This window comes from Cavia porcellus, unplaced genomic scaffold (assembly GCF_034190915.1).
Source record: "Cavia porcellus strain 051 isolate PalLab524CR breed Dunkin Hartley unplaced genomic scaffold, mCavPor4.1 scaffold_1, whole genome shotgun sequence".
Lineage (NCBI taxonomy): Eukaryota > Metazoa > Chordata > Mammalia > Rodentia > Caviidae > Cavia > Cavia porcellus.
Window position 1 is genome coordinate 156,203,098 of NW_026947484.1, and position 14,747 is coordinate 156,217,844.

General features: G+C 37.9%; 1 protein-coding gene across 3 annotated transcripts in view; it reads left to right on the forward strand.

Moving 5' to 3' along the window:
• The window catches only part of Erich3 (glutamate rich 3), a 102,164-nt gene that overhangs the window by 64,885 nt on the left and 22,532 nt on the right, over window positions 1-14,747 (forward strand). For all 3 annotated transcript variants that reach the window (XM_013143102.3, XM_063258250.1, XM_063258245.1), the window contains 3 exons: window positions 1,212-1,513; window positions 5,982-6,218; window positions 13,679-14,128. In XM_013143102.3, the coding sequence (XP_012998556.2) occupies window positions 1,212-1,513; window positions 5,982-6,218; window positions 13,679-14,128 (989 nt within the window). The remainder of the gene's footprint in view (window positions 1-1,211; window positions 1,514-5,981; window positions 6,219-13,678; window positions 14,129-14,747) is intronic.

Genomic DNA, 14,747 nt, shown 5'->3' on the forward strand with positions numbered 1-14,747 from the left:
CATGGGGGGAGCTCGGGACCTCCATGTTACTGAGGATGGCTGTGGTGCTTTTCAGGACAGCTCTGGTCTTTGTTTTGAGCGTGACTTCTAGGCTCCAGTATAGAATCCTCAACCTACCAGCACAGCTCCTTCACCCACTAGCATAGACTTTCTAGCTTCCACCACTGAATTTTGGACCTTCCCAGCACAGATCTGTAAAACAGACTGGCATGAGTCCTTCTTCTGGGCACTAGACCTCCAGTTGGACTCGTGGGAGGCATTGTCATGAACTCTAGGTTTTCATCTGGACTCATGCAGGACACTGCTGTGAGATCCAGGCCCTTGGCTGAGCATTCTGTGTCTTCAGTGTTGTGGACAGATTTCCTGCACTTTCTTGTGTTAACTCTGGGTGACAATCATAAAATAATAATATAAATTCTGTGTCCTGATTCTAATTCTTGTCTTGTGAAGACAACCCCTGACTACAACTGGGAGTGTCTTTAGTTGTTCTGTTCTGGCTGTCTTGATATCCTGAACTGATTCAAAACATTTAGTTTTATGGCCACTTGGCATTTAGGGAAGACCTAGAAGTCACAAAGTGTCAGATCTGGAGGACAAGGTAGATGAGGACTCACTGTAATATTTCCATTTGACAGAAAGTGCTGTAAGTAGAAAACTAAACTGCTTCAGAAGGGAAAGAATGACAGCATGAGTGTGTTCAAAGCAAGAGTATTTTGAGGGGGACTCATCCAGTGTTTCTTTGACTGCATGAACTTTTTTTTAAGACACAAATATTCACTGTATTTTTCAATCACACCTCATAAATGTACCAACGACTATCTGAGGCCAAAAATACATTTTAAAGGACCAATTTTAACAGACTTAGTTCTTGTTTGATTTTTTCTTTATTATTACTGGAGTAAAATTATAATTTTTTTTTGGTCTTATTCCTTTTTATCGGTACCGGGGATCGAACTCATGACTGCCTGCTTGCAAGGCAGGCGCTTATGCCACTGAGCTAAATCCCCAGCCCCTGGAGTAAAATTATTAATATGTTGTGTTCATGTATGTGTTTTTAGTGTCAATAAATAGTGCATTTTAATTAATATGCATACCAGTAATATAGTATTTCTCATAACATTCCCTATTAGAATAAATATTTTAAAAGCTATGGGGTTATACTGTGTTACATGTGACAGTTAATATCTACTTTATGTTCATTTTTTCCATAGGTGTATTATTGCAATGGGCCTGGACAAAAAACCATCTCTACTGAAGCCTAGGAAAGATAAGAGCTCTGAGGACAGAATGAATCTGAGAAATGGGGAACAGAGCCTGGGGGGGCCTGTAGTGAACTGGATGCCAAGAAGAACTGAGACCGAGCAGAATAAAACCTCTGTCTCTGCCAGTTTCTCAGTGGAAGACATAAAACCAGAGGTCAAAGAAGTGAGAACTGCTGTGGAAGAAATGGAATGCAAAAGAAAATCAGGACAGGATGTTTGGGAAGACAGCCAGGGTGATACCTTTAAATATGGTAATCCATAACAGGGTTCTTTGACATTGCTACTGCAGTTAGGGCTTTTCAGCAGTCATTATCAAACATTTTCAAGACTGTCTATTATGTGTTGTTTCTCAGGGGGATCTTTAGAGAGCTCTGTTGAGATGGAGGGATTCCTGACCTGTGTTGTCAGCTGTTCTGTGTGCAGTCCTGCCTGGGCAGCTGTTGCTGGGATATGAAAGGGGACAGGGAGTTGACTGTGTCAGCCAGAGAGGTCCTGTCGACTTCCAAAGAGATCATTTTGACCAGATAGAATTTTGCCTATTGCTTTAGTTTTTTTTTTTTTAATGTACTTTCTTTGTTCAAGTCAATGAATAGCTTTGGCATTAGGCAGGTATAATCTCTATGATTGCATGGTGATAAGAGTATTATATAACTAAAAGCAATTGACACAGGCTTGGGTCCTGGAGTCCATCTGAATTTTTTCTTTTGCTTTCTTTTTTCTTTTTAGTCCTCTTGGTTTCTTCTCTCTCTCTCTCTCTCTCTCTCTCTCTCTCTCTCTCTGTCTGTCTCTCCACACAAACACACACATACATGAGAGAGAGAAGACAGACAGACAGACACACACACACACACACACACACACACACACACAGACAGATAGACACACGCACACAACTTTCCACACAGTATATTGCCACCATTTGGTGTGGTAGGTATTACTCCTCCCTGCATTTTGCATCCTGAGAAACTCAGGAAAAGCAGCTACTTGGGTTCATACCCAAGCTGGTGCACTTCCAAGTCTTAGATTTTCACATCATGTACAATTTTCTTTTTCCAAGAGGCCTCATAGTTGTGGGTGATGTGTCCAAAGATCAGAGAAATGTGAGTGCCCCTCTTCTGCCAGGAGACAAAGCCTGGATTAAGGAAGAACAGCCCAGAGGTTGGGTTACGTGTAGAACAGCTGGATTCCCAAATATCTTCTTCCTCACCTCCTCTTACTGCTGCCCAGCGGTGTCAGAAATCTGAGAGGATGATTACAGGACCATCAGAGCTCTGGACTTTGTGTTTGTTGATTTCTGAAAAAGTATGACTATCTTAAAAAGATTCCTCTTTTTACCCATTTTCCCTCTGTATGAACCTTACTAGTGTTTTTTTCTTATCTTGGGTTGAGAATTTTAAAATAATGGTAGCTACAGCAATTGCAAAGACATCCACATGGAATGCTTTTGTGTGTGTTCACTTTTAAGGCCTGGAGGTTTATTAAATCCATGACAAATGCTAGTCTTTCATTTTTGTCATAACTTTTCCTCAAACCAACATGGTTGTTACATGGGTTGTACAAGGGATAGTCTTCGTGCATATGATGCAGCATTTTCTGAGCTCTTTCTTTGGTGTTGGCTGCTAATGGGCTGTAAATGCCCATTTGTATTAAAATTCCCAGAGCAGCAGGAGTACTAGGGCTTTGGCTGTCTGCAGAGCACCCACTGATGTCCAGCAATGAGAAGCCAGAGAGAAGGGTAAGGGAGAGGGCACAGGCAGCCAATTGGTATTGACCTGGGTCTCATGAGTGGCATGGAAAGCAAAGCAATTTACTCTCTAGAAGAGAAATGGGGTGTGGGGCCAGAAAACATCACAAAGAGGAAGGACACCAGGAAGGATGCCACTGGTTTGTTCACATCAAAAGCTTGGGTAGGCTCCCAAAGGAGCATGCCTTGTGCTGTGATGACCATGGGATGGATGTGTGTGGCTGTTGGAAGACCTGGGATTTAGATATGGGGGTTAGAAGGGTGGGTGGAGTCAGGCAGCCTTGGATTCTTTAGAGAGAAAATGCAGAATCATCTTCAAAATAGGATGCAGGGATTTTTTTTTCCTGTGGTTCATTACATGTTCTTTCAATTTTATGCTCTATTTTAATAATATAACTTTAACTGCATCCTAATGGTGGACACTTGTACTGCCTGATTTTAATCAGGTGCCTCTGTGAAAATGAACTACTGTCAAAGGGGCAAATAGTGCAGGCGATTTCTCCTGCTTTATGACATTCTTCCTCTACCCAGTTACAACCACTATTGCAGCTAATACCTGGTATTCATTAGACACTTGCAGTACATAGTCAAAGATTATTGCTTTTAATGTTGTCATGCAACAGCAAACATAAACACCAAAACAACACCCATGACTTGGAGGCAGATTTATTTATGTGGACAGGCTCTATTGGGATCACTCCCAGAGTATCAGGCCCTGTTCTGGGGTGGCCTAGGGCTTATACGGGATAGGCAAGCCAGAAGTACAGAGGCAGAATGGCTTGTCAATTGGGGATTGGTTTATACAATATGCCTCAGTAACCAGCTATGCATCACAGTGACCAACCATTTATAAGAGAAAGAAGCAACCGGAACTAGAACAGGAAGCTTAAAGATATTCAACAAGTTGCCTGAGGTCAGATAACCAGGAAATGTTTTAACCAGGTGTTGAAAACACAAGGACCAGACTCCAAATGGCATCTTTCCTACTGCGTAATAATCTACTATCAGTGTAATGATGGCGATCCACTCACATTCTGTGTGGCTCCTTACTTGTGATCAAGTGCAGATATTGTAAACTAACATTTTTGCACATGTCCTGTTAATAATATCAGCTTCTCCTTTTATGAAGTCTCTTGCAAGCCTCATTTTCTATGGTCAAGTTTAATGTATACAGTAGGTACAGTAGGAGATTATTGTTATAACACTCAAATAGAAAAGCTATAACCATGTACTATAACAAAAGTTATTTAAAACTTAGGAGTTGTTTAATTGCTGGAATTTGGGATGTAATGTTTTCGTACTGCAGTTGTTTTCAGGTGACTGAAACCACAGAACAAAAAATTGTGGCTAACAGAGGGGACAGTGACCTAATGCAGTTGGTACTACTTCGCCTAATTGATCATGAGTCCTGGGTAAAAATCCACAGCCACTGAGCTACAGCATTGGCACTAACATGGCTAAGGGCCCTGCGTGGAAACTACTACAAAATGAGCCACTACTGCTTGTGTTCTTATGTTTTATCTCCTCAACAAAACCTGGAGTTGATGGCAGATGTGTCCCCTTGGTGTTTTTTTTTTTTTTTTTTTAATTCTTTCACATAGAAACTTCTCAGGAACTGTGCCAACTGGGGACCTGTCCTGTGCCTGGTCAGCACAGGACAATTGGATTAAAATATTCATTTGTTAGTCTTAGTGTTTCCTATTTGTGTCACGCAGTAGGAGCCAAACTCTCCATCTTTTTGGTTGTTTTACAGTTTTATTTTGATGACACTCACATTCCTTATTTACACATAATAAATCGCTTTAGTGAAAATATTTCTGTAAATTCTTTTTTCCTCTTCTTCATTATAGTTTTGATTTGCCAGTTCCTCTTACATCTTTCTCATTTGCTTTCTGCTTCAACTGAGTGTTCACGATATGCACAGGGCATACATTTCTAAACTAGTTTTCTTTTACTGCAGCAAGGTGGGTCACTTTCAAATAAATGCCCTAGAGGCCCTAGCCCACTGGAAGGGAAGCCAGGATATCTAATAGTTAAAATCCACAAAATTAGGAACATTTATTTTACTTGTAATTTTTACTTTAAGGGTAATTGTTTATTTGCTTAATTGGTTCTGCATGAGAAAATTTTGCTCTTCCTCTTTGGCATGTTGTCACTTAAAGATTTTTAGCTTTTGGTGGAGGAAAAAGGGGAACAATTAAATATGAAAGGTGAAAAATTATAGCCACAAGGGACAGCTGGAGTTTATACGATGTGACAATTTCCTTTTTCTGCTACAGATTGGTCGCACCCCTGTAGGGATGAAGCAATTTGTAGCTGTGACAGGAACATTCTATTTTGTAGGAATTTTTACACTTGGAACGTAATTATTTTATTCATTGCAGGAATGAATAATATATATGGTTGGAATTCTGGCTTGGGTATAGAATCCTTCCTAATACCTTTTTAATGTCCGTTTGTGTCTCAAAGAATGTGCTATTCAAAGTGTTACTTCTCAGGGCATTGGGACTTGATTAATTGAATTTTTCCACTTCACTGTTCATTAACTTGATATCCAAATATTTTGAACACTCTTCATATGAAATATGACCTCACTGGGTCTCCAAATTAACTTTCATTATTATAATCCTGTTCTCTTCATTTTTAATTTACTTCTAATTTATTGTCTTGTGGCAAGTTCTTCTTTTTCCATTGTGGTCATTGTAAATGGATGGTATCCATTTGTAAATGAACTTTTATTAGGTTTCAGTCTTGTCATTTGGAGGTTCATTTCCTTTATATTCTCATATATGTAACTGGCTGCAATCTTTGATCACTTACTGTTAGTTTCCATGTTCACTAATTGTAAGAAAAGAAGCAGCAAAGAAAGAACAGGAGGAGATAGGATAATAGAGTCAAACTTCTCATTAAAGAGAGATGTGTTAAGTACCAAGGATTCTATTTTCATTCTTACAGTGGAGATTTTCTTATTTCAGAGTATGAAGAAGATTTTGAAGTAGATGACGAGAAACAAGATGAGAAAGCTAATGAAGAAGGACAGGCTGATGATCAAATGAATGGAATATCAAAGTCACCCTCAGAGGATGAAAAAGATAATTTAGGCCCTGAAGAAGAGAGCGCAATCTCGCCACAGAAGGCACCGGATGCTGATGACAGTGAGAAAGATGAGGATGATGGATGCTCTGAAAGTGAATTGGATGAGGACAAGCAAGGCAGGTTGCTTAGCGTATCATGGAATAGGCACAGACACAGGCTGCCGCCCAGCGCACCTCCTACTTTTCCTTTATATTTTAATAAGATAATTTGTTAAGGGAATGTGTACAGTGTGGTTATTTAAGCACAGGGTGCTGGTCTGTAAGCTTGTGGTACACACCTGAATTACAGAGTCAGCCCTTAGTTCTTTCTCTTTCTTAGTTTGATGGGAATTTTCAGCAGGGCGTTAGGCAAATTGGGTAGTGACATACCTTTGGTTTGGTTAGATAATTATTCTGCATGTGCCCCAAATTTCCTCTTATGTACAGATGTGTGTGCATACACAAACACACACACACGCGCGCGCACACACACACACACACACACACACACACAATCTTACGAGTTTGAAAATTGAAAACAAGCTGCTATTCATTTTAGTAAAAATTGAAGATTTCTATGTTTGTTCTATTTCTTCCTTTTTCCTCTTTTTCTGCTTCCTTCCTTCCTTCCTTCTTTTCTTCCTTTCTTTCAACTTTGTTTGAACAAAGGATGCTTTCATGTTACTTCATGGTAGATTTTATGGTAGGTTTTTAAAAAATCTTTTTAACTTAAAATAATTTAAAATGTTTACAGAGAATATTTAGAGCTTTCTGACAGAGAAATAAACCTTTTTTTGAGGCATACAATATTTCAACTTTCAAGAACTTAGTAAAGATTTTAATTCACCTAAATTCTTTCCAATGAAAGAAGGAGCACAGTTTCTTCTTTGTCTTAGGAGAGTATTTGGTCAAGCTTCTGTGGATTTTAGTTAAGAAGATATCTGTCTTGATATGTCTTGGGCATATACTGTATTAATAATAAGTGTGTTGGATATGTGTATGTTTTTATAATTTGCTCTTAACTAGAGAACAATGTGACATTTTGGTGATTTTTTTTTAGTTTATCTATTTTTCTATTCTTTTCATCTCTCAAACTTTTGTTCTATAAAATTTCAAGATTTTGAGTTCAGAAAGTATATTACAACATGTAAGAAGAAATGAAGTAATCATGTCATCATCAGAAGAGCAAATATTTAGCTTATACCGTAGTTCTCTGCTCTTCAGAAAAGAATCTAAACCTTTTTAAAAGTTCACACGTACTTCTACAAGGCAAATAAAATAGATTATTTAAAATAGATTATTATATCTCTTGTTGCTATAAACAAGAGATGGGATCATAAGTGCCCCTGAACTAAAATTTTAATCCTGACTTCATGACCACCAAAGTAAAAAATGAAGCACAAATTGAAAAATTCAAGTGAGAGTAATTATCAGTAAATTTTAAGATTTGTATTAATGTTGACTTATAGCCTTTTTATTTTAGTATTCTGATATAGTTAAAAGAACAACTTAAGAGTAATCATCAGGCAATTAAATATTTTTTTAATGCTTATACCAAGGCTTTTCTATAATTTCTTGGTGCTTACATTTGATGTTTCCTAGATTACGTGCGCCTAATATGTAAGCCCTTTTCTCAGTTTGAAAGTGAATTTTGGAGTTATTGATATTTTGTCTGATACAGAGAAAGTTAAAGAATTGAATGGAAATGTGGTATCACCTGAGTCAATAATTTTAAGGAAATTGTCCACATGATTTGAGCCTGGAGGATTAAAACTACGTTTGCATAGAAACAGCAGATTCAAAACACAAAAACTTAATTTTTTATTTGTATGGTAATGATGAGAAATTATCAAGTGGTTTGTTTCAAAAGCTATAGTATACCCTGGATATTCAGTTATCTGGTTATTATTAATGTTTCTTTTTCTTTTTCTTCCTCTGGTACTAAGAATTGAACTTAGGACCTTGTACTTGTCAGGCAGATACTGTGCTGCTGAGCTATATTCCTGGTCCTTAGTTATTATTTTTGTGCTACATAATCACTTTGCTTTTTGAGGACCTGAGATGCAATAATATTTTATGTTCAAGTAGAGAAGGATATGGGCAGTACTGTGACTTCCCTTGGCAGAAAAGCTTTAATCCTTTAGACCTGTAATTACTCATTCATAGCAATAGGTAACACTCGAAGCCTAGCATTTAGAGAAAACTGTAACTTCTTCAAAATCAGAAAATATCCTCTTGCCTAAAATTAATTTTCCCCAATAAAATGACTTCGTTTCCTCCAGGTTATATATTTCACAGGCTGAACTCTATTGGATGTTATTGTCTAGCTTCTATTTTGTGTTTGTTTGCTTTGTTTTTTGCCTTATTTTGCTTTGAAAAGGAGGAAATAAAACAGCTCCCGTTTCCTCTCCCTGGGTGCCCTTGGCTCACAGGCCTTTAGCTTAGGTCTCGCCCAGGCCCTGTTCTCTCCCGTATCTTGACCCTTTTCTAGCAGCCTTTCCAGAGCTCTTCGTTTTATGAAGTCCTATCACGTATTTCTCATTCACTGCTTCACATGTATTAAGTTCTGCCCCTCTAGTTAAATTTCACATGTTGGTAATACCCAGCTTGGTTATACTGTGAGAGCTAATGCTGTGTTGTTCTTGCTAATCCTCACAGAGCCACTTTATTAACAGATAATTTATATTTAAAAAAAAAACTACTTGCCTGTAATTAAAAAAAAAAAAAAAACAAAAAAAAAAAAACAAAAAACCATTGTAAACACCAAGAATTGTAAGGTGCTGTACTGAGCACCATGACTTCTAGTTACATTCCTGTGATTTGATTTTGGGGATCTTTACTGAAAAAGATTATCTGTATATTTAGATACAGAACATACAATGTTTTAAATAGGTGTGCAGTGAAAGCTAATGAGAAACAGAGGCAGTGCTCCAAAAGCTGAGAAATTTAAGAACCAGAAATTAAACTGATTGGCTATTTTCTTTGTCATTTTAATAATATCATCAAGCCGTCCTTCTAAAGGGCCCTTTTACATTCTGGGTATTTATATTATAACATTACTTTTAATCTGAAATAAAATCTCATTACAGTAGTTATTATTACTGTTTTTCCTCCTCCCCTTTAGACTCCTTGTTCTTTATCCTTTTATGTTGATAATCTGCTTTGGTGTTATTAAAAAAAAGAAGCATTTACCATTCGAGGTATCACAAATAGAGATTTCATCCATCCAATAAGTGGCATGCATTAAAAATGATAACGCCATGACAGATTCCTTGAACCGCTCTTTTGAAAAGCAAAACAGCACTTCATCCTCAAAAGTGGAGGAGGCGTATTGTGACCACTGAATGCCAGACACTAGTACATCCTTTTTATTGACATGATTAAGGATCTTGCTGTTGGTATTTGGATGTGTTTCATTTGAACCTGACTGCACCTGTTCCCAGAGGGCAAACAATTGCCCGGACTGTCACTCCGGTGACAAGTCGGCCCCATTTAAACTGCCAGCTAACAATCGCGCTGTCCTGCCTTGATGAATACACCGCGCTGAGCAGCCACGGAGTGATAGAGTGCAGGCGACTGGAAGCTGTCGGGGAGAGGACTCTGCTTCAGGAGTGATGTGGGAGACTTCCTATCAGTTAGAAGGAGTGGCAGCTTGCTTTCTCTGCATTTGTGTTGGCAACCCCAGGCACTAATTTACCAGGTGAAAATATATTGTCATAGATGAATGGTATAAGATTGAGGGGCAGAGTATCATGTCACCAGGAATATACTGCTTTACTTTTGTGGACAGTTTGGATGGTAGCGTCTATGAATAAGAGGTAAACACTTACTAGCTCCTTAGGGAAAGAAAGAGGGGAGAGAGAGACACAGCAAGAGACAGAGACAGAGAGACAGAGACAGAGAGACAGACAATTTTTTTTTCTGGACTATGAAAAAGCAAAACCTGAAGCCATTTTTTTCAAGCAAGAAAGATAATTTTATTTGTGCTGCTTTCGTTTATCAGTCTGTTAGAAATAGACTTCATAGTCTTTTAAAATCCCAGAATCCCAGAAACACTATTTAGCTTACTGACACCAAGAATCTCACCGACTGAATAAAGAATCTTGCCTGATGATGAGTTTGAAGAGAAGCATCTGGTAACATCTCCTGTTCTAAGCTGAAATTCTGTGTGCTGTCCCCCTGGGAACTTTGGTGTGCTGAACCTGCTCTTGGGACCAGAGATGATTATGGGAAGACTGTAGGCTGCTGTTGGACAGAAGTTTATCTGTGATGTTTTTCATGGTTAGATTTTTTTCTTAACAGTAAGAACTCCTCAATCTGCAGTCATGGGTGATTCTTAAAGCAGGAAATGGTAGCTTTAAGGTGAATATTAAATGCAGCACCATCTATTAATTTAGAGAAAATATTTTTATATGAACTATTCCTCTACAGTTTTGAATCTGTCCTGTGTACATCACTGGCATTACCTAGACACTCAGGGAGCTCTTATGAATGAAGGAGGCTGGCTGCATGCCTGAGTAACAATGTATGGGGACTGATTGTGCATGATAGATCAATGATTTGATTATACATTCAGTACTGTAACTTTATCTTTATGCTTAAAGAGTACAACGAAAGGTGAAAATGGAGGAAACTTTACACTTTCTTTGTGTCTTCCTCTCTTCCTGCTATATCTGCATTTACCAGTGAATATATATCCATACAAAGTAATGCATACATTTTTCTTATTGATGAAGTGAGGCATTTCAATTTGTGATAATTATCTGTGTGAGGACATATGCTCTCTTCTATGATAAATGACTAGTTACTAACTCACCTGGAATTTAATGATTTCTGTTTTCATTAAGCACATTGTCATATTACAGTATTTACTGAGTATGATGTACTTGTCTAATTAAGTATTGTCGTATGTGAAGATAATGATTCAACCCCAATATCTGGTATGGAATATAAACAAATTTTCATGAACTTATGAAGATAAGAAAGACAGATATCCACATACAACTTGAGGGCATATAAATTTGTGTGCCATAGCTAATTCAAAGAAAGTAGAAGCATTCTCATTCAGATTTTGCATAGAAAATTTAGATTAAGAAGAGAGGTTTGATTATTATTAGAGTTCAGAATATTAGGTTTATTGAACATCTGTGATATGCCATTGAGATGTTCTAAATTTTAATTGATTTTACCTATTTGATTTTTTGCAATTAAAATGAGATGTCTATTTAGGTTTCTGGCTAATAAACAAAAAATAGAGTTGTATAAAGTTTACTAATTGACAAATTAGTGAATGTAAATTTTCTGTATTATAGGTAATAGTTGTAGAATATATTTAATCTCTTTTAACTTTATTTTCCTAGTCTGTGGAAAGAAGGCAAGAGCAACTCCATAGGATTAGTGAGCTATTGTAAAATTCTTCAATGACAGTAGTTGTATGATGGTGACCAAACATTATTCTTTTCCTAAATAACTGTGATATCACTCTTAGCATAGCATATTCTGGATAGAATAACAAATAAATTTATGATCCTACACTACATGCATAATATAAAAGGCTGCAAGCTATCAAGAAATGATCATTTAATTTGATTAGGTTAACTTTTTTTCCCTCATGTAATTGTTTTACAATGATTTGTGGAACTCAAGCAGGATCATCTCCATTTGCCCAGAAAATAGAGGCTTGGAGAACTTAAATAGCATAAATGATCTCAGAGATACTAACTAGCTGGATTATGATGGGGACATCTAGGTTTGTATTACAGAAGGAAGTGTTACTTATGCCAATTTCATGTTTTGTGAGATAAGATTTTAAGTGCTGTGACACAAAGAGAAAACAAAAAGAGAAACAGTCATCAGTGAACAGCTACTCCTGACATAGAGAGGGAAGGATTTGGGGACTGTTGGATGTGGAGAGAGAACAGTCAGGGGTTCCCTCTTTGGCCATGGAACGGTGGTTTCACACCTGCTGGCTTTGGCCAGGTCTTGAGTACTGAGTGCAGATCCTATTTTGCCTAAATAAATAAATAAATGCAGGCCCTTTCAGCTGGAGGGAGCCTGGAGAGACAACTAGAACTGGGTAGGAAGCAGAGACCAGCAAAAGCCTCCAAGATAGTTTTCCCCTCTCTAATGACAAAAATTTACATATGTGCCAGAAAAGTTCCTTTTCATGAATGCTTTTACAGAATATTTGTTTCATTTCTAAGCAAATAAATAAAAGTCATTTTGAAAATCCCATTACAGGCCCTGAAGCTTTCTGAGCTTTTTTTTTTTTTTTTTTTTTTTTAAGGCAAAATCTTACCCCAGTGTCTGTATGAAAATGAGAGCAAGAAATGAGACTGAAACTAAATTATACCGTGAGGTGAAAGAGAAATTGGAAAACTGAAATGAGTTGATAGGGGAGGTCAGGTGCCCTTGCCACTCGGAGCCCATTCTTTCTCTGCAGAAGGACTGACTCAAAATTGAACCAGAGCACATGTCAGCCTTTTGAAATAAAATAATACAATTAGTAGAAGCTTCGGAAGAAAGATAAAGGACTGCTCATTTTTCATTATGTGGACAACTCTCAAGAACCAAAAGTGGAGTCATAAAGGAGCCCCTGATAATAGATATATTTTCTGTAGCTCAGAACGAGTAAAACACTGTGTCCTAGACAGCTGTGTAATTAATGAAAGCCACTGATTAAACCAGTAATAAGCAAGAGCTGTTTTTCTTTATTTAAAATGCAAATATAAAATGCTTAAAAAAGAGGGAGACCATGAACCCTAAAGTTTCTAAATGGATACAAATAAGACAGAGAATACCTCTCCTTCATCTGCCATGTTCCCTGCCAAGACAGCCTCTCTAGATTTTATAAAATGAAAAATAAAACGTAAGTGGCTAAAGTGTGTGATTTCTTTGAGGAGTAGTGGTCGCCGGTGCTTGTCAAGGTATTGAGAATTGTTGCTCAATAGGTTTTTCTCTAGTTTTTGTTGTGTTGTTTTGCTTTCTGTCTAGTGTCTCTCAAATCATGGTGGGAACATTAATGTGTCTCTGTGACTGTCATTAACATGCTAAGACCTGTCACAGGGGTTGGTGGGCTGAAGAAGGAGAGAGACGGAGAGAAAAGAGGCAGAGAAAGGGGTAAAGGTGAAAATAGGCATTTATTTTTTTCCCCTTAAACTCGGCATTAAATGCTACAGCTATCTGGGTAACTAATTGTCACACAAATAAAAGAAATAGGAAAAAAGGGTGGTAAATAGCACAGAGAAAATAGAGGTAGGCGACATTTAAATACAGGCTGTTCTATCTCAAAATGCACTCTATAAGAAACAGTTATAAACACAGATTCTTGCTGTAAAAAGCAAAAGCCAGTTTCTATCTCAGCAATCTGTATGATACCAGATATTTACAAAGGCTTTGCATTGAGTTGACTTTCAGAAAGCTTAAATTTTACCTATTGTTAGAGACTTCCATAGTTCGTAGATTACATTTTTCTTTGGTGTGACAAGTACGTGGACTATATTGGAATAGGAGATCAGAACTTGTTTAACTATATATTTTTTAAAGCTTGATATGATTACATACAACAATAATGATGTCACCAATTTTATCTTTTATAGATACTAGAAGTATTTCATCAACTTCATCTAGAAGTTTCCCATGTTCTAGTGACAGTGAGGATGACTCTGCAGAACTGGGCAGGGAAGCCCATGCTGAGCACAGCATGGAGGAAGATGCCCGAAGCTCATCTTCTCGGGAGCTGAGTGAAGATGACGAACCAAGAAAATCCCACCTCCGAACCAAAGAATTCTTTGAAACTGAACTGGAAGACCAAGAAATAAGAAAAGCAGATGTGGAGACCATACCCCTGCCAACAGAGGAAAGCTGCGGGAACATTCTAAAAGGAGAAATGGAGAGAGGAACCCAGGGCATGACAGAGCACTCATCTGAGAAGTCCAGGAAAAATGCTTGTGAGGAGGAAAAGGAAAAGGCTCAGGGCCAGCTTTGGCGAGGAAGCCCTGCCAAGGCGGAGGCCAGGAGGGCAGGTGTCCTTGGGGTGGAGAAAGGCGGTAAGTATGGCCGCTGAGTTGACTTGCTGTTGTCCTCATGCATGGAAGCTGATTGTGGCCATTTTCACTGCCAAAGTCGGGAAGCACCACTGTGATGATACCCGGGGGACTCAGTGCTTCCCATTTCTTCCTGTCACGCAATCATACCTGTATGTCAATGATCACACCTGTACGTTCAGCTTGCTGTTTTCCTGCTGTTGCATTTTAAAAAAATTATTTGATAATTCTTACATTCTGTTTCTTATTTTCTGTAATTCCTCCTTGTGGTAATTCTATCTCAAGAATCAAATAAAATGAAATGCGTGTCTGAATGCAAGGGTATGTTTGGCCTTTTAGCACTTAATGCTAGCAATGCTCTTTGTTATTAGCTATATATGCATTTGTAGACCCATGGCATGGTTCTAAATACATATGATAACTCATTGCCCCCTACAACAGCCCAGTCTTCTCTTGAGGTAGGTTTTATTACCATTTCTTTTCTGAGGATGAACAATGAAAATATGGCTTGAAGAAGTCAGGTAAATTGTTAAGTACATAAGGACAGAGGGCTTCTGAAGATTTGCATTCAGGCTGATGAGTTGCAGAGTTTCTAAGGATTTCCTATTGTATCCATGTAATT